The following is a 27,657-nucleotide window of genomic DNA, read 5'->3' on the forward strand; positions in this document are numbered from 1 at the left end:
CTCGCCGCTGCCATGCTCTACTTGGTGTGGTGGCTGCTGTGAATAACTGGGTTCATTCAAGCAAAGATTTCATGACCAACCAGAACCATTTCCAAACTGTCTGTACTGCACAAATGCAGTTTCATAGTTGTGATCATCGTGACACCTTTGTTGAACCATATTTAGCATGTTTTAGCATTTGACCATGTAGCACTAGTTGGCACAGTCATTTACTTTGTGTTGCTCAAATGTTTTTAGTTTAAACACAACGCTGGTAATGTATTTTTTTTATTTTTTCATGCTGAGAAAAATGTGTTTCGAGAGTTTATTCTCGTTGTCAAGTGCAGAACTTACGTATGTATTTTTGTGATTTGATACAAAGCAGCCATGTGAATGATAGTTTGCATGTGTCTGGTTTGCGCATAACTGAGGAGGCACCATACCTGATAACCAGCAAAAATGAGTACAGTGCAAGAGATGCAGAATAACAAACATTCAAACATCACAAAATAATTATGTACAAATCTGCACTTGACAACAAGAAAAAATTCCCTAAACACGTCATGCTAAGCATGAAAAAAATGTGTAACCAGTGCAGTATTGCATTATTTGAATAATGAATTACAGCTGCAGGCTTTCAAAAATGTCGATTATTACGTATGAAGTTGAGTCAAAAGTTCCTACTTCCCAGACAGTTATCTGTTCCAGTTATATCAGCAGTTTTTATTAGATAATAAACATTTATTAGATAACAAACAGGTCCTTGACAAGTCTTTCAATGCCTGCCATGTACATATATCATACATAAAGTACGGAAATGCAGGAGGTAACATAATGTTTAGAGCTTAAAACGCTATTTTCCACATTCTACATTTTAGATGTCATAAACTATCACTGTAACCTTCCCAGACATTGCTTTTTTACCATCCCTGTTCTGACATGTTCCTGACCATTGTTACATGTAGTAAATAAAATTTCACCGTCTCTGTGTTGTTGTTTATTAAAAATGTTACAAAAACAATAGAATAAATTCCCCATGCTCAGGAATATAACACTCTAATTGTCCACATTTCAATTCCTTGTAAAATGACAGTGTTATTAATAAAGGCCATTGTGACAAGAGGCAGAATTCGATTTACTGCACTCATTTTTAAATTCTGTCTTTGCTGTATACTTAATATTTTGAGAAATTTGCCTATTACCGCTGCCCTTCATCATTTACCTTGCAGTTTAATCTTATTTATCATCATGATATACTATAGTATTTAAAATCAGTTTTGTCAATTTTCAGATATTTGGCGCTGGTGACTGCCCTGACAAGTGAAGCTGATTTTGTGTTTATTCCTGAATGGCCACCAGAGCATGATTGGCCAACTAAACTCTGCAAGAAGTTAGCACAGGCAAGAGGAGACTTCTCATTTCTGCATCTTGTCTTCACCACATTCTTTCTTTCCATCAGCTACATTACTTTCCTACTTAAATCACACTGTTGAATCAGACTCAAGCAGAAAAAAAAGAAAGTGTGAAAACCCCTTTTTTACAAACTATTGGTAGGGCTAATACTTAGTAACTGAATACATTATATCAGCTTGGGATGGGTGGCACCTAAGCAGATGTGTGTCTGAATGTAGCTTGCAACCTTGACTTTTGCTTTATGTTTAGCTTATTAACATTTTAAACTAACTTGGCTTATCTGTGTAACTCTAATCATGCTCAGAGAATGAGTCTGTCATTGACTCCTAAAGTGATTGGCATGTGTGAGCACACTTTTTAGCACCATATTCTGCTCTGTTTCAGGAAGTAAAATATTTTATTTAAAATAGGAGTCTTATACAGTTCACAGGCACCAGCACAACCACCACCCATGGGGCTCACAAATCTTTCATGAGCAAGAGGCCCTGAAATATTGCAGTACTGCCCTCCCCCCCCCCCCCCCCCCATCCCACTACTCTCCTCTCCTCTCTCTTCACATTCTACAATTCCCTTTTCTTCAACCACCTGTATTAACCCCCCTTTTCCCAAATTCGTACAATAGAGTGTAAACCTTTTGGGGAAAGATACCTTAGATTAGATAGCACTTTTCTGTGGTGTAAGATTATCTTTTACACTTTCTATGTGAATGAACTTATGAGCCAAAGAGGCACAATATAATGGTGCAAAACACTTGACTGCTTGTTGTTCCTACATGAGAAAAAAAATGTGTGTGCGTGTGTTTTGTACATGCTTTGCTAATGTTGCAGTTAGTACTTCCTCTTTTCAAATCGTGAACCATTTACCTCCCTTGATCTCCAACCTTACGACACCAGAAGAGGGGGGGGGGGGGGGACATGCTAGTACAGCTGCAGACCTCTATCCTACTGTGGCGGCACTGATGGAGGAAAAAAGTACCCCCTTCTGGAAATCTTACTCCTGAAAACAGCCAATCCACTTACACAAACATCACCAAATGGAGGCCGTGCACTCTCTCTCTCTCTCTCTCTCTCTCTCTCTCTCTCTCTCACACACACACACACACACACACACACACACACACACACACACACACACACACACACACACAGAGAGAGAGAGAGAGAGAGAGAATTTACATATCTACATAGATATTCCGCAAATTGCATGGTGGAGGGTACCCTGTACCACTATTTTTCATTTCCCCTCCTGTTCCACTTGCAAATAGAGTGAGGGAAAAAGACTGTCTGCACAGCTCCGTATGAGCCCTAATTTCTCATATCTTATCTTCCTGGTCCTTAGGTGCGATGTTTATTGGTGGCAGCAGAATCGTTTGCCAGTCAGCTTCAAATGCCGGTTCTCTAAATTTTTCTCATAGTGTTTCCTGAAAAGAAAGCCGCATTTCCTCTAGGGTTTCCCATTACCAGTACACATGGATATTACACCTATCCTTTGGGACACTTGAGAACAAGTGACTACCAGCCTAAACCCTGATCACCTTAATTGGCTCTACCCTCCCACCCCCAACCCCTCCTCCAATATTTAGCAGTTATTCAGTGGAACCATAAAGATTACTGTCACCACTAAATATAAATCAAGCTTTTGCAAATATCAGATTAATACAGAAATATGTGTTAATACTATCTTCCATCTATAGCAATCAGGCATCATTAAGTTCTACACTCCTAGCAGTAGCCATTTGGGTTCACCTGCCTGTCTTAATAAAAATTTGTTGTGTGTACATCTTCATCTTAATACTGAAATTCTGTGCAGAGAAATAGATCTAATGCAATAGTAACCTCCTCCCCTTATCCTCTCGGGTAACTTCAGTACCCGTACATGAATAGTAGAGGAAAACTGGACTGCAGTCTAATGAATAAAGACTGCAGTCTAATGAATAAAGACTGCAGTCTAATGAATAAAGACTGCAGTCTAATGAATAAAGACTGCAGTCTAATGAATAAAGACTGCAGTCTAATGAATAAAGACTGCAGTCTAATGAATAAAGACTGCAGTCTAATGAATAAAGACTGCAGTCTAATTAATAAAGACACCTCAATACGTTTTAGTGTTGCCGTAGTACATTTACTGCTGTTTACCTAACTGTAGTCCGAGCCTTGCAGCGGTAACAAACAGTGAAGTGCACACAGAAATCTGTGCGACAGTGACCATTATCGAGTTATCTCATCCATACCACTTTTGTGGCCCACTGAAGGCATATCATGTCGGTTGTTCTGAACTGCCAAACAGTATGCATACTCCTCTTTAGCTCAAATCATATCAAACTAAGAGAAGAACATTGATGAGAGACACAGTGAGCATAATATCCAAGCAGCAAACAGCACAATATCCTTCTCTACAGGACCTCCTAGATGCAAGCCAGTCCCATAGCAGTAAAAAGAATTGGCTGACACCATTGAAGAAAGGTGAACAACTGTGTAGCAATACTTCCTCTGACAACCTAATCTTATTCAAATGTCTAAGAAAGAAGGCACTGTTTTTTTTTTTTAAACAGTCAAAAGAAAAAGAAAGAAAGATTGTTGGGAAAACGTGTTACCACAATGAATGCACGTAAGCCAGCATCTCAAGGGTGGGCCAAACTGTCATATTAATGACACCCCTTTTCAGCTGGAATTTTTGATAACGGTGTTAACATTATTATGAAAAGGGAGAGATTGCTAGTCACCATATAGAGGACACATTGAGTCACAGACAGGCACAACAAAAAGATTGTTAAATATATATTTTCAGCCGAAAGACCTCCTTTCGAAGTAGAAGAAGGAAGACAGCTTTACAGCCTAAAACTTGAATGTGTGGTAGTCTTTTCGTTGTGCCTGTCTGTGACTTAGTGCCCCGTCTTAATGCCGAGTAGCAGTATGTCCTGTTCATGATATTGTTATTCAACCCTGGACTTTACATTGTTTGATATAGGGGCTATCAATGTGTTTTTTCATAATACTGAACGTCAATAGAAGTTCCACCAGTACCGATGCTTTAGATATGTAATGCCCAATTTACAGAAGCACAAAGTTAAGAGACATCCTCAAGACCAGATACAATACGAGGTGTGGCTAGAAAAAAACCGGACTAGTACTGGTGAAACAATAAAACGAATGCAATAAGGCTGAAAGTCGCGTGGCCTGTCACGTGACTCTCGCTCCGCCTACTGCTCGAGTTTCATCTGCCTCCTGCACTCAGTCTGCCCGTGGCGTCTGTTTTAAGTATTTGACGTTTTGTCTGTGCGTCGGAAAATGTTGAGTGTACAGAAAGAACAGCGTGTTAACATCAAATTTTGTTTCAAACTAGGAAAATCTGCAAGTGAAACGTTTGTAATTTTACAACAAGTGTACGGCGATGATTGTTGATCGCGAACACAAGTGTTTGAGTAGTTTAAATGATTTAAAGATGGCCGCGAAGACACCAGTGATGACACTCGCACTGGCAGACCATTGTCAGCAAAAACTGATGCAAACATTGAAAAAATCGGTAAACTTGTTCGACACTTTCCTTGTCAACTCCTGTTAACTCAGACACTGCTCTGATTGTTAAACGGCGATCTTGTCGAACAAGTTTACCGATTTTTTCAATGTTTGCATCAGTTTTTGCTGACAATGGTCTGCCAGTGCGAGTGTCATCACTGGTGTCTTCGCGGCCATCTTTAAATCGTTTAAACCACTCAAACACTTGTGTTCGCGATAAACAATCATCGCCGTACACTTGTTGTAACATTACAAACGTTTCACTTGCAGATTTTCCTAGTTTGAAACAAAATTTGATGTTAACACGCTGTTCTTTCTGTACACTCAACATTTTCCGAAGCACAGACAAAACGTCAACTACTTAAAACAGACGCCACGGGCAGACTGAGTGCAGGAGGCAGATGAAACTCGAGCAGTAGGCGGAGCGAGAGTCACGTGACAGGCCACGCGACTTTCAGCCTTATTTCATTCGTTTTATTGTTTCACCAGTACTAGTCCGGTTTTTATCTAGCCACACCTCGTATATAACGCACTGGTCCATCACCTGTGTAACTGTGGCAAAATAAATATAACGGCATTCAACAAGATAAGACAGAAAGGGGTTCCTCTAATCATGGAATGAAAGCATAATCATAATGACATTAAAAGCAGATAAAAACCCTAGCAAAGATAGATACAGACCAATCAGTTTAACACCAACCAGAGTCAAACTGCTCAAATGTACGGCAAATAAGACACTGTTGTTGTCTGCAAACAAGAAATCACTTTTTACAGTTTGAGTCTGCCATCAAAGATGCCTTTGTACATCAGTGGCATCTATGATCTTCATTGATTTGCAAGAGGCATGTGGCATGACATGTAGACACCACTTCTTGGCTTTGCTACAAAAGTGTGGCTTCAAGCTCCATTTTGATTAAGTATTTTTAACCCCATTAACTATTCCATGTCAGAGTACATGTGTTGCTTACTAAGCAACACATACAGGAAAATGGGGTCCCACAGAGTTCAGAGTCTTGATCACCATCCTGCTTCCAAACACAATAAATGGTGCAATTGTTGCAGGACCCATTTTATGATCTGCATTGTCAATTATTGGTCATAAAATAAACGAAAAAATTTTAATCAAAGGCTGTTCTAAATTCTACAAATTACTTTGTCTCTACAGTAGGTTCACATCACTATGAGTAACAGAATGTCAGTTTCAGACTGAGCTATGGAAAGTGCAGACATGGATCCAAAATCAGGAATATTGTTTATCACCTGCAAAATTCAGAGTCACATACTTCTGTAAAATGAGATTTACTCAGCCACATGATCATTACACTTAGGTATACACCTGTGAGAAGTAGCAGGCCGTTTTCATTTTTAGTCCTAGTGTTCAATAAATTAGGCTGTTTGCCACACATACAGCAACTTGCTTGCTGAAATTTCTGTGGGAATACATCCTGGGAAGCAGATGTAACCATCCTCATGAAATTCCATTAATCACTCATCTTAATCCAAGTAGATTATGCATGAGTCACCCATACCATCTGCCCTGGGTTTATTTGATCTTGTACATCGTAGCAGAGTCCTCATAATGGAAGATTTCTATATGAGCCTAATAGACAGCATGCTGCTGGAGACATGTATTCATCCCTTTGACGTACACCAGCTACTACTTCTAATTAATTATGGGATTAAAATAAGTAGAATTACACAACATCCTTGTTATTCAGTCTTCTTTCGTTATCCCAACATCCGCTGACTTACTCCAGTCATTGTAAGTTTAACGTGGAAGTAAAGATTGCACTATATATTCCTCTGTGTGTTATTTTCTCACTGCAGTCTCCTTTTCACCGGAAACCTAAAACACTTGACAAAGAAAGTCCAGTAATCTCAGAGTTTATTTTGGAAATCTGCTGTGTCAGTAGTGACATGCTTTCTAAAACTCTCCGAATCATTTAAGCAGAATTGATTTCCTGTGACTAAGTTTCATTAGAGAACACAAAGCAACTTAATACATTTTTACAATGCATACCAATGAAAAGACAATATGAGCATTACTGGCAAGACAGATGAAGCAACCAGCCAATAAAAATTGAAACAAGAACTACATGTGTTAAGCACAGTGATTGGCAAAAGCAGGGAAGACTTTCATTGTTTTAATTTGCCTCATAGTGTTGTTCGCGCTACAATAATAACGAAATAACCGATACGTGTACAGCACCTATTATCAGTGACATGGCAGTATCTGGTGTAGGTGCATTGCAGCTGATGACTAATTGCTGAATGTGCCAAGTGAGTGTTTGATTGTGTTATGGTTGAACTTAATGATGAACAAAGTCTGATGATCATTTAAAAACTTGGAGCACACTACAGTACTTTTGTCAGTGTTTGGCAAAAGATATCATACACACTGGACAACCACTCTCTGTATCCCAACGTCACAAATCACCATGGTGTAAGCAAGGCGTTAAAGCTGACATGGCCCCGTGTATTTACCACTGTCATTTCTATTCAGTCCTTCAGGAATGCATATCATTCAACCAGGTCTCCACAGACAGCTCCAAAAAAGAACAAGTTTAGTACGCATACGAGGAGGGACCCAAAAGAAACCGGACTCCGAGGGCGCTGCCACTCGTACACATAGTGCAGGGCTCTCACACAAGATGGTGTTAGTTGAGACGGCATCAGTGTAGAGCTGAACATGCAAGTGTGGTATTGTGTTTCTCTGACTGTTGGCAGGTTACCTGTGCGAAGTCATTATGGCAACTTTAAAAGAACAAAGAGTGTGTGTGAAATTTTGTTTCCTGCTTAAAAAAACTGCAGTGGAGAGACACCAAATGCTTCAGGAAGCTTTCCAGGAGGACGCTATGAGCCGCACACAGGTTTTAGAGTGGTTTGGGTGCTTTAAACATAGTGAGATGTGTGTCGAAGACCAAGCTCGTTCTGGACGCCCTTCAACATCGTGTAATGAAGAGAACATTGAAAAGGTCCGCCAAACGATTGACCAAATTTCAGCAGAGACAAGAATCAGTTGGAGCTCGTGCCAGCGGATTTTGAGTGAGGATTTGCACATGAGACGTGTTGCTGCTAAATTTATTCCGCGCCTTCTCACACAGGAGCAAAAAACCATCCGCATGATTGTGTGTCAGTACTTGAAAACAGAGATTGCACGTGATCCAAACTTCTTGAACAAAGTCATTACAGGGGATGAGAGTTGGTGTTATGGGTATGACCCAGAAACCAAGCAAGTGTCAAGCCAGTGGAGGACTTCCAACTCTCCCAGACCAAAAAAAGCAAGGCAAGTGAGGTCAAATGTGAAGACGATAATTATTGTCTTTTTTTGATGTTCGTGGAATTGTGCATTGGGAATTCGTACCCCTGGCGAGACTGTTAACCAGCACTTTTACTTGGATGTTTTAAGGCGTCTGCGAGAGGATGTGAGGAGGAAACGCCCGGAACTTTGGCGATCAGATGACTGGTTTCCGCATCACAACAACACTCCAGCACACACGGCCTTACGAGTGACCCACTATTTGGTATCTCAGAGGTGGTCTGTCATTCCCCACACTCAGTATTCGCCGGACCTAGCCTCGTGCAACTTGTTCCTATTTCTACGAATGAAAAAAACGCTAAAAGGGGAGCGTTATGACGATGTGGAGGCGGTAAAAACAGCTTCGCAAAGGGCACTGGACAATATCAAACTTAGAGTTCCAAACATGCTTTCAACAGTGGGAAAAAGAGACTTGACAATTGCATCGCATGTATTGGAGAATATTTTGAAGGTGACTGAATTATTTTGTAAAAAGGTTCATCAATAAATTTTTTATAACAATCCGATTTGTTTTGGGTCCCCCCTCGTATGTCCATAATAATTTCTTCAAACATTGTTGTCTATTGAGTGGATGTATCATTAATACAGTGGAACTGGTAACTCAAGTTTGATCTCTCACATACTTCAAAATTTGTTTTGTCCAGAAATCTTTCGTATGCTGCTGACACTCAACAGTTTCCCGGAAATAATATGACTTTTGTGAAATATCCAGATGCTCTTCTATCGGCAATGTAAGGAAAAAATAGTTTGCTACTTACTGTAAAGATGACACGTTAAGTTGCAGTTGTGCATCAACTAAAAGACACTTACACATTAGGTTTTGGCCACAGCCTTCATCTTGAAAATAAGTACACACACACACACACACACACACACACGACTGCCCTCTCCGGCAGCTTGGACTCGAATGCTTTTATATGATCTTTACAGAACTAAAGCCACTATTATCATCCTTTGGACAGTGAGCCATATCAACATGCTAGGAACTGACAGAGAAGATGAACAAGCCAAGGGAGCCTTTGAGAAGAAATTGTCGATGCTATCAGCACTTTAAGCTTATTTAAAAACATATCTACCATATCGGCTTTTGTATAAATGGGAGGAGGAGTGGCAGACTAAAATCTGTCCCAATAAACATGGGACAATCAAAGATATAACTAAATATTGAAAGTAATCCCACTGCATTTCCTGAAGTGTGTCTGTTGCCATGTTTTGTATGCGCATTTATATTTCCAAACTCACACGACTACAGGGAGAACATGAAATATTTCTGTGATTACAGAAATCTATTTCTGAGGAACTATGCTAAATACAGCTATACTGTTTGTTGCAAGTCTTCCACTTATGCTCCTTTTATTGCCTGCAGAATGTCTAGGCAGTACTCAGTTCCTCTCCATGTATTTGCAAACATCTCTTACATCACTGCCTCTGCAGTGTGTCATATTTGTGCTGTAAGAGTTTTCACATTAGGAACTGGTGAACAGAACATTTTATCTGTAATGTAACCACAACGAACGGTCAAGAGGGGTTATGTGAGGTGAACGTGGATCCTCCCTGCTGATCCATCTGTCTGGAAAAGTTACATACAACTACTAGCAAAGAAGGTACCTTTAGTTTATTGGTGCGAAACATCTTGGTGAAACACTACCTGTGGCTGAAATTTCTGTAACTGAGCTGCAGCATGATGTTCAGATGTGTCCAGGTAAACTGTGATGGTTGGAAAATGTGCAGAAATTTGCATAGACATGTGGAAGTGTTTACATAAGAAACTTTGAGTTAAGATACCATTTGCCACAAACCACCTAGATGTACTTAGCATAGTTCCTTAGAAACAATTTGTTGCAATCAGGGAAAGATCACTCTGTGTACCTATTGACAAGAGGACTAATCATGTTGTCACTGGAGAGGGATTATGAGATTATAAAGTGTTACCAGGAAGAAAGTAGCTACCATGACAACATCTGATTCCCTTATCAGAAAATGGAATTAAACAATAGATACAATTCCAGAAGCATATATCTCAGGGGCTCTCCACTCTGAACCTTCTCGTGCTGACCTGCTACCTCTTAAACTGCTATTGCTTCCTTGTTTTTGGGAGTTGAAGAACTAATAATCTTGTTATTAAGTCTGGGATGAATGTCTGGATGTGGTATCTTGATGCAAGAGCCATGAATTGTCTCCCCAAATTTCAGGCCGCTTCCTTCTCACATTTTCTTGCAGGCGTCACAGCACATCCCAATAGTATCATCGATTAACAGTTTGTCCCTGTGGCATGAATTCACGATGAACTAATCCTTCAAAGTCAAAGAAAACTATCAGCATGGCTTTGCTGTTTGACATGATCTGACAAGCTGTTTTTGGTCTTGGAGAACCTTTCTCGACCCATTGTAGAGATTGAACCTTGGTCTCAACATCATAACCATAGACCCACGTCTCACCACCAGTTACGATTCTCTTAAGGAACATTTTGTTCTCATTAGTTTTATTCAAAAGCTCTTCACAGATTGTCTTTCTGTTCGTGACTCGTGAGCCATGGGATGAATTTAGTAGCAACACAATGCATTCCAAGACACTGTGTCAGGATTTCATGACACAATCCAACTGAAATTTCACATTCTTCTGCAGTCTCTCGGACAATCAGCCTTCGAATGGCACGCACAATTTCATTGATGTTACTGACATGAGTGTCATTGGTAGACATTGAAAGGCATTCTGAACAAGGGTTATCTTTAACTTCCATCCTGCCATTTTGAAACCATCTGATCTGTTCGTAACACCAAATGCAGCTTAAGCACTCATCACCATAGGCTTCCTGCATCATTTGGTGTGGCTCTGTAAAGGTTTTCTTGAGTTTCATGCAAAATTTAATGCACATTTGTTGCTCCTCTAACTCTGCCATTTCAAAATTCGCGAAATGTGCGACAGATATTATATTCAGTACAGCATTGAACAATAACTAACAAACATAACACAAGGAAGCTTCTGGCAGGGATGCCAACCACATTTTGCTCCAATAATGAATGTTCCAGAATCATCATTAAAGGTGATTCTTGAAACTTTGTTAGTAGACATCCTCAGGATAGTTTATGTTAATCTTCAAGTTCAGTTTCTTCAGAGTCGCTCTAATACTCTCCCAGAGATTAAACAAACCTGTAACCATTTGTGCTGTCTCTTCTGTATATGTTCAATATCCCCTGTTAGCTCTACTTGGTACAGGTCCCACACACTTGAGCAATATTCTAGAATAGGTCACACGAGTGATTTGTAAGCAATCTCTTTTGTATACTGATTGCACTCCCCTAGTATTCTACCAATAAACTGTAGACTACCACCTGCTTTACCCACAACTGAGCCTGTGTGATTATTTCATTTCATATCCCTACGAAGTGTTACACCCAGGTACTTGTTTGAGTTGGCCGATCAACTGTGACTCCTTGATATTATAGTCATAGGATACCACCCACTCTCTCTCTCTCTCTCTCTCTCTCTCTCTCTCTCTCTCTCTCTCTTTTGGTGTGTGTGTGTGTGTGTGTGTGTGTGTGTGTGTGTGTGTGTGTGTTGCACTATTTTACATTTCTGAAAATTTAAAGCAACTTTCCACTATTTGCACAACTTTGAAATCTTATCAAAATCTGACTGAATATCTTAACTTTCGTGCCACTAACAGTCTCTACATATGACCAGAATTCCTTTGATTTTTGTGAAAGATCATATGACAATATTTTGCTACGGTACTTATTGAAGGCTTCACACATTGCCCTCTTGACAGCCAGATGGGTTTCATTCATGTGACTTGACTGTTAGAGCACTGGTCTGTTTGTAGGATAGAGGCTCTCTGTGGCATACTGTTTTAACTTGTCACATACAGCAAATATTTTTGTTGGAACAGTATGTAAAACAAGGGAAGGGCAACAACTCACTGTAAGCTGACTGATGTGGCACATGATATAACATAATATTCTCTAACTCGCAAACTGTGGCTAGAAGAGCTCAAAATCTAGTGAATACTGTCTTCTGTTGTACGTATATGTGCCGCACGTCAGTGAGTGGTTGCTTTTCCCTTATTTTACTTACTGTTCCACCTAGGAATTTCCAGTATTGTTAAATATTTTTGTTGTATGTATATTAAAGACAAAGATGAGGAATAAGCTTGATGTTCACTTAAACAGTCATGAGAACCATTTTCAAATCATCAAATTGGCTTTTCATGTGTCAAGAAGCACATGGATTCAGCTTTTGTCTGTCTTACGTCTCCTGTCATTTAATGCTTGATGTTATCTGAACTGTATATTTAAGCTACTGACATACAGAATTAAGTGACGACTGATTTATCCATCATAATTTTACACCTCATAGAGTGGTTATTAGAACAATATTTTGCCATCTCATTGTAAGAACTTTGATGTGTTTTAAGACCCAACTTTCAAAACACAATACGGTATGAATATTACTTAATTTCACAATGGGTTAATCAGACATAGGAATTTGAATTAAAAATGCTTCATTTTTAAACATTTCGCTGCTACAGAGGTGCTCTTTGCATTCTGCGCTGACGTGACTTTTTTTATGGCTGTACTGCCTACCAAAAGCTGGTGCATATGCTAAGAGATGGCATTGCATGTGATATGGATTACTTATCATCCAGTTATTGGAAAACTATTAGGTGAAAAAAAACTTGATTTTTGGACATCTTACAGTCCAATTTCTTCACTTGATAAAGAACTGAATTTCTTTTCATTGTCCATCAAGCTTACTGTACTGCATCAAGTTAAGTAAAACATCGTGCAAAATTTGAAAGAGGTAAAAACACATTATGTGAACTTCGTGCATGGTTGATTTTAGCTCATACAACACTGAGAATGAAATGTAGATAATATATCAAAATTGTATTTAAAGTTGAGAACAGAATGATATCACATTTCATTCTAGAGTTATTGGGCTTTATATCCAAATAAGAGCCACACAAGACATGCCCATTACAACCTTACAGATTGCGAATCGTGTGATCATAACAATCGTCATATCTCTTAAACAATTCAAGATATCCAAACGCGTTTTTTTGCAAGTTGTAGCATGCAATAAGGCACATATGTTGTACGATAAATACTTAAAATTTTTTTGTTCACTGAGATGCAGAAGTAACTCATCCACAGCAGTGAGAAGTTGTGTCAAGACACATTCGGACATCCGTAGCACTTATGATAACCCAAGCAATGCATGTATCATGTCCACAACACCTGGGAAATGGCATAGCAGAATGTGTGTACACTCCCATAGCAGCAAAACGGTTAAGTTGAATTGTATGTTTTTGAAGAAATTCCAGCAAAATGGATGATTTTCAGGGATTTTAATTCAGGCAGCTGAATTTATAGAAGAGTAGGGGTGTGCAGCAATGTAAGTCCATTTCTATGGTCAGTGACTTACCTGATGCACTGAAAAACATGTAATTTTATGTATGATATTATACCCTCATCACATTTACTTGTGCTAAACCACTGAGTATTTTGTATCCAACAGTACCTCTGTTCCATTAGTTAAGTCACAACCTATTGGCTTAAAGAACTTAATTATTTGTATTAACACTGGCATAATTTTCATTGTTTATGTTGAGTGTAAATCATTGTATTTTCAGTTATTAATTTTGAAAACTCTTAATTTTCTTATTTTCACTATATATTCCAAAATAGATTTTAGACAGCTCAGAACGTAATCACACAACCAGTTTAGTTTGATGTAAGCAGAAATACGTAAGATGTATTTAAAGTGATGTGGTTGTCCTGTAACAGCATTATACAAAACGTGGATGTGAAGGGTAATGTGCAGTTCACATCTTCTTCAACACGAATCCAGATTTCATTCAATTTCATGACCACCTCCTTCCTACTGAAATTTCTGGGGTGGTTTATAATCTCTGTGGCCTCTCTGTGAGCCTTTCATGGTATCCACTTGTGGCTGCCAGTACTTTAGTCCTATCAAAATGAATGTGGTGGTCTCCTGGCCACAAAACATGTTCCGCAGCAGCCTATCTGTTAATATCCCTCTTCTGTGATTTCTCTTGTGACTTATTTTTGTAGTACCCACATACACCTCCTCACAACTACACAGAATCCTATAAATTCCCATTTTTTCAAGTGGTTGGCGAGCATCCTTGCCCAATTTTAGGTGATCTCATATCTTCCGGGTGGGTTTGTATATTACTGCAATGTTCTACTTTTTCAAGATTTTTTTCCTATGCAGTCAGTAATGTCTGTAATGAAAAGCAGGGAAACTTTTGGCTCCAACAGCGCTTGAGCATCGCTTCTATGTGGTGGTCTTAACGCTCTTCTTACCTCACCGAACAAATAACCATTCTTGAGCAATGCACTGGTAAGATGTTTTAATTCTACTTCAAGCAGCTCTGGTTCCCTGGTTGATCTATCTACCAACATTTTTTGATTCCCCGTTCTTGTTTTGGGTGGTGTTTCGAATTCTGGTGTAAGTAAGAGTTTGTGCACATTGGTTTTCAGTAAACCAAGTGGCCCAAGCTAGCATCTTCTTTCTTGGAAACTCGCACACGAAGAAAATTTAATTTTCTGCCTGCCTCCTCCACAGTAAATGAATCTTCAGGTTGATTACGTTGAGATGTTTGTAAAAATGATCTACTTCCTCTCTGCCGTGCTGCCAAGTACTGACAGCCAGAAGTGGATACCATGAGATACAGAGAGGCCACAGAGATTGTTATACACCCCAGGAATTTCAGTAAGGAGGAGGAGGGCATGAAATTGAATGACATCTGAATTCTTGTGCTGAAGAACATGTGTACCAGTTTTCCACAATGGGGTGATAGCAACAGTGGATGACAGCATTCAACAACAGCCAGTTGTGCTTGGGTATTCAAAACATGTGATGTTGCACCACTCCATGGAAGCACACAGAAGCAGAATTTTGATGCAGTCAGTAGCGAGCCAAGATTCAAAAAAGCTACAACCCACCCTTGAAAATGTTCTCTGCAGATGGGGGTGATACCTTGGGTTTTAATTGTGACATTTCCGGTCATGGAAGTTTACATTTTACGGATTTGAAAGATGCACAGAGTTTGAAATAGTGCATCTCAGAATGTGAAAAGAACTTACTGACATTGTTAAAAGACCTAGTGTTGAGAACTATGATAAGAGAATTTCTAAAAATTCTTAGATATGCCAAATGGTGTTAATATCAGGTGGAAAAAACCTGTATTGTTTGAGAATGTAGTCTCGAGGACTAATTTATTGGTCCTGAAAGTAGAAGATGCTACTGAAGCATTAACACAATTCCAAAATGGGTGATGAAAATGTCCATTAAATCAGCCAGACAATGTCCACAGCATTTTATGTGTGTGTCAAGACAACAAGACACTCATCTAATACTGATGTGTTTTTGTTGCGTATCCCTCTGTCATGTGGTGATATTTAATACATTCTCCAAACCTCAGTATAGATTGGACTGCATAAGGAAATGTTCAGTGACAGCCTATTTTTCACATAGCATCAACAGGAAGTAGTATTGGTGTGGTGTGTTGTGTTGTGTTGAGGTCTGTAGTTCCGTGTACTTGGTGCAACATATTATAAATGTCCAGCCCAGTTCAAATGTGAACTCCGGACAGACCAGGTCGTAAGTGATCTACGCTCTTTTTGTTAAATGACTTCTCCACAAACTATATAGAATTATTAAATGCTGTTTTTGTGTTTGTAAACATAGTAGTCACTCACAAATTGCTTCAATGATGGTAGACTGTCAGAATATCCCTGTAACATTCTGCCATGACATTCCAGCTGTGCAGACCAACAAAAGTCACATACTCTTGGCTGGTTTGAGACCATACTGCAACTCTCCCTTTTCATATTTCATTGCTGCATTGAAGCAGACTGGTAGATGCTACCAAACATTATTGAACTGTACATGTTTCAATCAGAACTCTGCAGTCGTGATGCATCCTCCTTGATGAACGGTTATGGTGATGGGAATAGGTGATGAAACATGGGATGGAAAAGAAGTCCCATGCTTCCTGACTGAGCGTAGGGGAATGATGCGGGAGACCCGCACTGACATACTAGGCAAGGTATTAATGGAAGTGGTTTGCCGTTGCCTTCCTCTGACTGTAATGGGGATGAATGATGATGATGAAGATGACACAACAACACCCAGTCATCTTGGGGCATGTGAAAATTCCTGACCCTGCCAGGAATCAAACGCGGAACCCCATGCTCGGGAAGTGAGAACGCTACCCCACGCCCACGAGCTGCGGATATAATGAAACATGATGCAGTTAATTTGATGTGTGCAGTAATGAAAAAATTGGGTGTCTTTTAGTCCTGTAGAGACTAAAATTTGTGGTTCTTGCACTCACTTTTGGACTATAATTATTCAATCATATCTGCAGTTCGTGATGAAATCAGATGGCCAGAAATTACTTACAGACACTTCCGTGAATAAAAATAAAAAAAAGGCCATCACTAGTTTGGTACATAGGTCATATTTGCCAATCATCTGGCCAAATCTAACACCAAGCACATTTGCAGAATGAATTATGAGCTGCTGGTGCAAATTTTTGAGACTATTCAAATAAAAATCAGAAAACAAACTGTTTCCACAGTTACCTTTAGAGTAGTCTACTCGTGCTTCTAAGAAACGCTTCTATCAATTTTAACATAGTAGGGCTTCTGCTAGCTGAATTGTATTAAAACTAGTTGCGTTTCTGCTAGAATCTCCTCTGTGGAGTCAAAATTTCATTTTTGGGAAGAGAAAGAAATCACAGAGGGGCTAGATCAGGTGAGTAGGATGAGTGGGGGGCAGATGTAGTGCCTTCCCCCCCCCCCCTCCCCCATGAATTCCCTCACAATGAGTGAGGTGTTTGCAGGTGCATTCTCGTGACATAGCAACAAGTCTTTGTTTTCTCATCTGTCAGGCAATCTACATCTAACATCTTCCCTCAAGATCCTCAGAACATTGCAGAAGAACTTCCCTGAAGCTGTCTGACCATATGGAAGAAATTACTTACAGACACTTCTGTGAATGAAAATTACAAAAAGGCCATCATTAGTACTGACCTGAAGTTTCTGCAAAATTTGACACGCATTTTTGGCCCGCAGAGAGGATGGCATCTTCTTCTGTGAAAATTGCTGTTTTATTTCAGGGTCATAACTGTACATGTATGATTCATCAGTAATTGATTGTGGACAGGAAATTTTGCTCAGCTTGAAGAGCTGTTTGCAGTTTGGTGTGCCCATGAACCAGATGATGTGTTTGGTTGACGTTCAAAAGATGAGGAATGGACTCCTATACAGTTCATCTCATGTTCAATTCATCAGCTAGAATTCATCGTCCCATAAGAAATTCCAGTGATTTCACAAACTTTGCCTTCTGTCTTTGTGGATCACTTCATGCACTTTCTCAATTGTTTATAGCTCAGCATGTTGACAGTCAGCCCAAGCGTATGTACTCCTCCCCAGACTCCCAGCCATCTTTAAATTGACTAAACCAGTTGAATGTTCTTGCTTGGCTCAAAGACAAAAGTGTGCTTTAACATGTGACGGGTTTCAGCTGCAGTGTTATGGAACTTAAAACAAATCTTAATGTTCCTTTGTTCCTTCAAGTCAATTTCATAATTCACTGGTACAGTAAAACATTGTGTAAAGAAATTGGCATTAGTGTTCACATTGATGATGATGCCTTGTGGCAGGCTGGCAGTTGAAAGACAGAACTAGAAATACCCAGCAGTAGAAGTTTTACTCCTGATTCTTTGGATGCAGTATTAAAATTCTCAGAAATTTTGGTTAGTACACCTTATTCTTGTCTCCTGTGCTGTGTATCATTTACAGCTATCTTCATCGAATGATACAAACTCGCATTTGGGAAGAGTGGCCTTCTATTTCCTGCCTGACCTTCCAGACAGTAGGAGGAATGGTTCTTTTGAAAAAGACATAGTCAGTTTCCTCCTCAGTACTTCCCTTATCTGAAATTGACTCCATCTCTGATATAACCTCATTATTGATACAGTATTAAACCCTAACCGTCCGTTTACAACTTTCTTCAAATAGTATTTCGTCTTTCTCATTTACAATGCATATACAAATAATTTGTCCTTAATGTGCTTAAGAATGTAAGAGAGAACCAATCACTCATTGATTTCTATACCATCAGCTTTGTAGACCAGTGGTAACCGCCTCCTGTGGTACATGTTTCGTGTCATGTATATAGCATTGAATCTGCAAAAAGGTATAACTGTGGGAGGTGTTTATAAGAGGATGGAAAATTTCCAAGTAAATATTAAGTCATATGTAAAAATTATTGGAACTTTTATAAGATTATGTTGTATTCCTTACTTAGCAGATATTTCTGTCTCACTAAGTTTGACACATGCAGCAAATTGTTTATAGCACATTGCTCATTGTTATAAAATTTTGCAGCCAGTTTGTTCGTACATGGTAAACATTGTCCAAAAAATGATTAGTGATTCAACCGGTATCAAACTACAGACAATCTTCCCCATGGCATGCAAAACCAAAACTGAGATTGATTTTCAGTTTCCTCTAAAAGTTCCTGTATGTTAGTCTCAGATAACATGTGTATATGCCTGCTAAGGTCCATACATTAAAAGAAGGAAGGGAAAATTGATTGTTTAGTGTCCCACCAGTGATAAGTGCATTAGATACAGCTCTTTCTGGATGAGAATGGGGAATGAAAATAGCCATGATATTTACAAAGACACCATTGGAGCACCAACTTTACTAAATGATTTATGGAAACAATAGAAAACCTAAATCTATGCTAGACAATGAAATGAACCACACCCTCTTGAATGTGACACCAGTCTCAGTCATTGCACACTCACTTAAACTCTTCCTGTTGAAGCATTGTCACTGATATCCACTAATTTGTAAATGAGAGCCTTCCACTTACAGTTAACTTCAATTACTGTAGTTGTGTTGTTGTTGTTGTTGTTGTTTTTTTTTTTTTTTTTTTTTTTTTACTAGAGGTGCTGATTTGCACTCTCAGAGGTAAGTGTATCAACCAAAATAAATATTCTGAAAGTTCTCTCTTCTTACCTCCTCACAATCTTTAAAACACATTTCGTAAAGAATATTAACGCAATGGTCACAGATGTATTTAGTCCATTCATATGTGCTTTTATATAGCTTGCCAATAAATGTGTGCAACTAGCAAATATTTTTTTTAATTTTTCCTTGCCCTCTGTCTGTGTACTTAGCACTTGCATGTCATTTGCTGTTATGCTATGTTTTTGCAACAATATGCTCTTTACTCATAAATGAAGTGTGTTAAAATGTATTTCTTGTACATTACTGTAAATATTCTGATTTGTTTATTCATGTGTTAAGTGATTTTACACATTAGCATATGCATATAATTTTGAAAATTGATACATGTACCCCTGTGAAATGTTTTCCATGAATTTATAAATGTTTCTTCTCATACCCAGCACACAGAAATATTCAGTTAATTATTAAATTAATCCTTGTCCATCCTATGTATCCTTTAGCCTCAATCTTACCCTTTTTATACACTCACAAAGATAACGTTTTTCCTTGTTTGTTGTTGTGTACTTTAGTAAACAGAAATACAACTGTATGAAAATAAAAACTGTGATATTTTATGACTGTAAATGTTTCAAAAGCTAGAAATTTTCCAACAAGTAAATGAATTAATTTTGAAATATTTGTTGTGCTTCATAACAATAAACATCTGTTGCATCTTGGATCTTGACATCACTTGACTAATTTGTCATTTCATTCATAATCACTTGTGCGATTATATAGTTTGATAATTGTAAATTACTTGAAAAATAATGTAATAGTCTGTGGACAGAATAAAAATCTCATTGAGCATATCAAAGCTGAAATGGACACATTATTACAAACATTAGGTAGCTTCTCATATAGTTGTTGATAACTTATGACAATACTATCTAATTTTCTTTTGTAATGTCAGCCACTTGTTTTGTGCATCTTTTCCATGGAAATTTAGACTAAAATTCATTTAAAAGTGCCATTGCAGAAATGGAGGTCTCATTTTTGATTGACAGGAGCGGCTTGCAGGCCAGCGATTAAACATTATTATTGTTGCGGAAGGAGCTATAGACCGTGATGGACAACCGATTACTTCAGAGAAAGTGAAACAGGTTGTTGTAGAAAACTTGCAGCAAGACACCCGTATAACTGTACTTGGACATGTGCAGCGAGGTGGCAATCCATCTGCATTTGACCGAGTATTGGTAATCTTTTCATTTGGTGAAGTTAACTAAACAGTTTTAATTAAAATTTGTTATAAAGTTATTTTATGTCCTCATATAAATGCACATAATGCTTATTGAAAACCTTTGCTTAGAAACATGTGAAAATGTTACACTTTTTATTGTGGAAAGTACTGTTATATTCAGTCTGGAACATTTGACAGCCCTGCAACATACTAACTTCCTGTCTGTGTGTGTGAACAACTAGAAATATTTCAAGAACTGAGTACCAGTCGACGAAAAGAGACTGAAAATTTGGTGAAGAACATGAAACAAGTTAAATTGTTTATAAAAGTTATTTGTCACCAGTGCTGCATATAATGTCTGCATTGTGTACAACTGCAAGGATGCTGTAGCTTACCTTTTATCAATGGCTTTTTGTGGGTTTTTTGTTGCTGTTGTTAAGTCACCACCTAAAGAACATTAAACATCATGCAGTTATCCTTCCATTGAATAAACACTTATGACATAAATGCTGAGACCCAGTAGATTTAACATTCCTGTATTATGGATTTGTATGATTACTTTTCATATTTAATTGTATACATAACTTTCTCTTCCTTTATTAGGGCTGCCGTATGGGAGCTGAGGCAGTTCTGGCTTTGATGGAAGCAACACCAGGTTCCGAAGGAGTTCTTATCTCTCTAGCTGGTAATCAGGCTGTTCGGTTGCCATTAATGGAATGTGTAGAAAGGACAAAAGCTGTTGCAAAAGCTATGGCTGACAAACAATGGGATAAAGCAGTTCAGCTTAGAGGCAGGTACGTGTGTTTGTGCCATATTCACTTGAAATGAAGTCTAATTTTATGACATTTTACTGCCTTAGTGCTATCCCACCGACTAGTGAGGCCAGTGACTAATCTGCTGGATGCTGTTTCACCAGATACACATGAGCTTTCTCGTAGCTGACAAGATAACATTTCTAATAATGTCTTCAGATATCATTTATAATTGGATGTGGGCAAAGTCATAGGCAGTTCCATGCCACTCTGTAAAATGCATATCAGACTGCTTTTTTGATCAACTTCTTGTAAAAATTATTTTTATTGAGAAGTAATAAAATTATTTTTGATATACAAACAATAATAAACATACTGTGCTTGCTAGCATATAAAACTGACCAGCATAAAAGACGCACCCCACTTTTCAAGACTTTAGTTTTAGAGAAAAAAATTTAACACTTAATACATCAATTAGTGCAAAACATTCATGGTGTATGCACATACATCAAATATCCGTGCAATATAAATAGGAAAAAGGTACTCACATTTTAATTTTTATCCTCAGATCTGCAGAAGTCATCCTCAGAAATGAAGGAAGAAATACTTGAAGCCGTTGTGTTACAATCTGAATTCTCATTCAATAAGTTATCCGGTGTACCCTCCAGTGTGTTAACTGATTCCACACTTCTTAAATGATTTAATCACTGTTTCAGTAGTTATAGAGTTCCATGAAGCATTGACCCATGCACAAACTTTAGAAATGCTAGCTCTCTTTCTCTTTCCCAGTGGCACCGTTTCGGAATCTGTAGATTGTATCCATCTGTTCCATTCCTACTCCATAAGTCCTGTAAATGGTCTGTTGATACAGCCATGTAATGGTTGAAGTAAACTAGTAATCCCTCTTGGAATTATAGCTAACTAGTCTTCAATTCATTCAATCTGTTTTTAACATCTTCTGTTCTGCGAGAATGAAATTGATTCTATACCAACAGGGCAGACTTCTTTTGTGTAATGAGTCTTTTTGTGCCCTGAGTTATTAACAATAGTAGTCTTTATGCTCTTGGACTCGACATTTCTGTTGGAAGGCACATGAGAGATAACAAAGTCTCATCCATGTTTCCATTTTGTGGAAGTTCAGGCTTTTCTTTTTTCCTTGCATTTAAGGACAAATTGATGAATTCAACAAGTTATTCTTCATACTTGGCTGGCATCTTCTGTGATATTTTTATCTTGGTCCACATAGAAAGTTGATATTTCTTCACAAATCTTTGAACGGCTTTATGTTGATCTAATAAAGTTGGCAAAACCTCTATTGGTGGATACTATTTTGCTTGATAAATGATCATTTTGGTAGAAACTGAAATTCCCACTTGCCTGTTCCTAAAATCCGAGTGCTGGGTTCTGCTTCAAGTTTTGCCATTTAACTGCTTCATTTCTCAGATTATGTTTACTGTGAGGTGCTTTCTTTAAAACATCTTCCCTGTTCTGCCAGATTCTTATCATTTTTTTCAGTTGGAGGTGGCCTAAAATTTCTTTCTGCAGCCCTGTTTCAATGCTCTTTAGAATATAGAATCACTTGCAGCTTAAATGCGACAGTATAGCAATGCCATTTTTCAGTCATAACTTACAAATAAAACCACAATATGGTACGACACAAGTGGATCTCTACATTAAACACAACAATAACTGAAGCTTGAATAAACAATATAAAAATTGTTAATGAGAGCTCATGTGCATCCATTGAATCCTATACAGTTATAATGCTCAAAATTCGGAAGGAAGCTAACAACGAATTGCTTCAAACTTAAATGTAGAAAGTTTGAGAAATGGAGCTTATAGATACCTACCGTAACTTGCTACCAACACATGACACGCATCCAGTTTTTGGACCTATATCCGAAGGGAAAAAAGTGTGGGAAAATAATAGTATATTATAGTTAAATGTGTAATCCAAATTACTTTTATTGGGAAGCAATAAAACTAGGTTGGGATGAAATAACAATTTACTTATATTATATTGAAATATGTAATCTCAATTTGTGTGTGCGCGTGTGTGTGTGTGTGTGTGTGTGTGTGTGTGTGTGTGTGTGTGTGTGTGTGTGTGTGTGCGCGCGCGCTAGCATATTTATAGGGAAACCAGATTAATAACAAGTTTAAGTGCATCTGTTTATTTGAAAGTAAATAATGGAGATGCTGAGTCACAGATAGGCACAACAAAAAGGCTGTCACAAATAAATAAAACTTTCGGCCATTACGGCCTTCGTCAAATAGATGTACACACACACACACACACACACACACAACTGCAGTCTCAGGCAACTGAAACCACTGTGTGTGTGTGTGTGTGTGTGTGTGTGTGTATTGTTGATGAAGGCCTTCTGTTGTTTGATATGTCAAACTAAAGGAATACATTCCAGAATCTTGCTAATTTGTAAATGGAAGAAAAGTTGATAAAGAAATGTCCTTTGGGATTTGAATATAAATGGCCAGATCTCTCTATGGGAAGGATGCAATAGAGAAAGGCTTCTCTGACACCCCAAAAAATTGTATTTTTTCATGTGGGCTGGTTATAGATTACTGTCCTTGGTACTGTTTTTAAATGTAATTATTCGTCTAAATGTAATTGGATGAAAAAAAGTCAGCTATAATACATTAGGTATGCAGATTATTAATTTACTAACAGTTTAATCTATTTCTCACTCAGTCGCTATGGAAACTGCCTTTAAAGAATTTTCTGTCTGTAATTCAGAAACACCTATTTAAAGAGCATAACCAAAGCTCATACTTTCATGCTCTTTAAAAAATTAAGTATTTTTCACCTCTTTGATTTCACATATAGCCTGAGTTCTTTAACATTTCTTCCATGGGGTGATACTAAGAAATAAGAATCATTTCAAATAACTCCACATCAGTTTGTATCATTCATGGTTTGCTTTTTTTAAACTCAAATGTTGTAAATATGCTTTCAATTTCATTAACATTCAATGCAATAGTAAAGATGTTTTCAACCTAAAGGTTGATTTTTAACACCCCTGTGCTTCATTAGGCGTGATCCTGTAGCTGGTGGTATGCTCTTTAAACTGACTTAACAGCCAGGTGAGGAGGCCAACATGGACTCCAAAATTCATTACAACCTTTCATTTTTCATTTTCATAACGCATTACCAGAAGAGAAAGAGAAAGAAGCAGTAGGTAACAAAAAAATCCCAGAACTGAATGATAACTGAATCCTGAGAAATATTGTTTTTGTAGTCTGAGACTCGCTCACTGCCCAGAGGTCTCTGCACTTCATGCAGTAAACCCCAAATCAAAATCATGCAAGATCAGGGGCATTAAGATGGCAGCTCCTCCACAGTGGTGGCCCTGTGTGTGGTGCTTGTAATGCAGCCAGGGGAAAAGTACACTGCTGGCAGAAACTAAAATATTCTCAGACCTAGGAAAGGATTGAATATTGATGGACTGGAAAGATTATACACACACACAGGGTGTTACAAAAAGGTACGGCCAAACTTTCAGGAAACATTCCTCACACACAAAGAAAGAAAATATGTTATGTGGACATGTGTCCGGAAACGCTTACTTTCCATGTTAGAGCTCATTTTGTTACTTCTCTTCAAATCACATTAATCATGGAATGGAAACACGCAGCAACAGAATGTACCAGTGTGACTTCAAACACTTTGTTACAGGAAATGTTCAAAATGTCCTCTGTTAGCGAGGATACATGCATCCACCCTCTGTCACATGGAATCCCTGATGCACTGATGCAGCCCTGGAGAATGGCGTATTGTATCACAGCCATCCACAATACGAGGACGAAGAATCTCTACATTTGGTACCAGGGTTGCGTAGACAAGAGCTTTCAAATGCCCCATACATGAAAGTCAAGAGGTCAGGAGAGCATGGAGGCCATGGAATTGGTCCGCCTCTACCGATCCATCGGTCACCGAATGTGTTGTTGAGAAGCGTACGAACACTTCGACTGAAATGTGCAGGAGCTCCATCGTGCATGAACCACATGTTGTGTGGTACTTGTAACGGCACATGTTCTAGCAGCACAGGTAGAGTATCCCGTATGACATCATGATAACGTGCTCCATTGAGCGTAGGTGGAAGAACATGGGGCCCAATCAAGACATCACCAACAATGCCTGCCCAAACGTTCACAGAAAATCTGTGTTGATAGAGTGCACAATTGCGTGCGGTTTCTCGTCAGCCCACACATGTTGATTGTGAAAATTTACAATTTGATCACGTTGGAATGAAGCCTCATCCGTAAAGAGAACATTTGCACGGAAATGAGGATTGACACATTGTTGGATGAACCATTCGCAGAAGTGTACCCATGTAGGCCAATCAGCTGCTGATAGTGCCTGCACACGCTGTACATGGTACGGAAACAACTGGTTCACCCGTAGCACTCTCCATACAGTGACGTGGTCAACATTACCTTGTACAGCAGCAACTTCTCTGACGCTGACATTAGGGTTATCATCAACTGCATGAAGAATTGCCTCGTCCATTGCAGGTGTCCTCGTCGTTCTAGGTCTTCCCCAGTCGCGAGTCATAGGCTGGAATGTTCCGTGCTCCCTAAGACCCCGATCAACTGCTTCGAGCGTCTTCCTGTCGGGACACCTTCGTTCTGGAAATCTGTCTCGATACAAATGTACCACGCCAAGGCTATTGCCCCGTGCTAATCCATACATCAAATGGGCATCTGCCAACTCCGCATTTGTAAACATTACACTGACTGCAAAACCACGTTTGTGATGAACACTAACCTGTTGATGCTACGTACTGATGTGCTTGATGCTAGTACTGTAGAGCAATGAGTCGCATGTCAACACAAGCACCGAAGTCAACATTACCTTCCTTCAATTGGGCTAACTGGCGGTGAATCGAGGAAGTACAGAACATACTGGCGAAACTAAAATGAGCTCTAACATGGAAATTAAGCGTTTCCAGACACATGTCCACATAACATCTTTTCTTTATTTGTGTGTGAGGAATGTTTCCTGAAAGTTTGGCCGTACCTTTTTGTAACACCCTGTATTTTATTTTAGAGAGGAGTGGCCCAGCAGCAGAGAATAAGCAAAGGTGTAGCAATTATAATAAAAGAAGCTCAGAAGAAAGAAATACAAGCTACGAATATATGTCAGACAGAATTATACTGATATGTCCGACATACTAACCTGTGTCTGTGTTGGTGAAGGGTAAGGGATAAAAATTGGAACGGTTATAGAAAAGGTTACAAAAAGTGGCAAACAGATTTGCTAATACTGGTCAGATTGTCTTAGGAGGAGGCCACGTGTCTGTGTTTATTGCTCTTCGGTTGCACCTGTGCATCCTGTGCAAATATACAATGTCTTAAAAAGGTTTAAAATGTATATTAAAAAACCTTCAGTTACATGGTGCATAATATATAAAAACCAAACACATGCAACATGTTAAGATAATGCTGAAATAAATTAATCAATCCCTTAAGTTTAGTCAGATTTCAAACAGTGCAAAAGAATATCCCCCCCCCCCCTCCTCTCTCCCTCTCTCTCTCTCTCTCTCACACACACACACACACACACACACACACACACACACACACACACACACACACACACACACACACACACACTTAATTGCATAGGTTCTTTTGGAGAAAGATTAATTAACAGTAGTGGACACTGAGAGATTTTGGTAAATTGTAATGAACTGAAGATACAGAATACCTTTTTAAAGAAAGGATGTACATAATTGCTTATGGGCTGCAAGAGATTTTATATGGATAATTGATTACCTCATAAAAAATAATAAAATAGCCAAACAGGTTGCCGATGTTAGAGTACTATCTTCTGCTGTACGAGACTGAAATGTTTGCTGGCTAGAAGAGACAAAGAACAAATCAAGAGTGACAATAAGTAGTTCATAAAATATGTCAGCCACAACAAGAGAGTGTTAAACAACTTTTTCAAAATCTTCTAAATTAGGAACTCCAGCAAAGCCTGACAAAAAGTGACATAAAGAATGGAAGGACATTGAAAATGCTGTCAACATATTAACCACAGAAGATGTAGTAAAGAAAAGAAAATTTAGAAGAAAGTAAGTCATGAAGATCTGGACTGAACAAATTTAAGTGTTTGTTTGGACTGAAGAAATTTAAGTGTTTGTTGAGGAAGAGTATGCAGCATACAAAACACTGTTAGACAATACTACAGCAGAGGACTGGTAAGTCTGTTAGAGAGAGAGAAATGTAGTAAAGGTACATGTGTGACAGACTTTCTCTTACAAGGCATTGAAAATATTACATAAAGAACCGAAAGACACTATGAAACTAAATGCGATTGATGAGGAACACTGCCCTTCATACTACAGAAATCCTTGATATGAAGATGAGAAAGCTGAGGAAGAGAGACAGTCGGATCAACATCACAGATTAGACAGCATCTCTTCTG

The 27,657-nt window shown here is 38.6% G+C and overlaps 1 protein-coding gene across 4 annotated transcripts in view; it reads left to right on the forward strand.

Annotated features, from left to right (window-relative positions):
- LOC126194621 (ATP-dependent 6-phosphofructokinase) overlaps window positions 1-27,657 on the forward strand; it is an 83,613-nt gene that overhangs the window by 21,928 nt on the left and 34,028 nt on the right. For all 4 annotated transcript variants that reach the window (XR_007538487.1, XM_049932780.1, XM_049932796.1 and 1 more), the window contains exons 6-8: window positions 1,271-1,379; window positions 20,285-20,473; window positions 21,061-21,251. Coding sequence is in view for 3 of the 4 variants with exons in the window: in XM_049932780.1 (XP_049788737.1) it covers window positions 1,271-1,379; window positions 20,285-20,473; window positions 21,061-21,251 (489 nt within the window). In the remaining variant the exon portion in view is untranslated. The remainder of the gene's footprint in view (window positions 1-1,270; window positions 1,380-20,284; window positions 20,474-21,060; window positions 21,252-27,657) is intronic.

Source organism: Schistocerca nitens, chromosome 1, assembly GCF_023898315.1.
Source record: "Schistocerca nitens isolate TAMUIC-IGC-003100 chromosome 1, iqSchNite1.1, whole genome shotgun sequence".
Lineage (NCBI taxonomy): Eukaryota > Metazoa > Arthropoda > Insecta > Orthoptera > Acrididae > Schistocerca > Schistocerca nitens.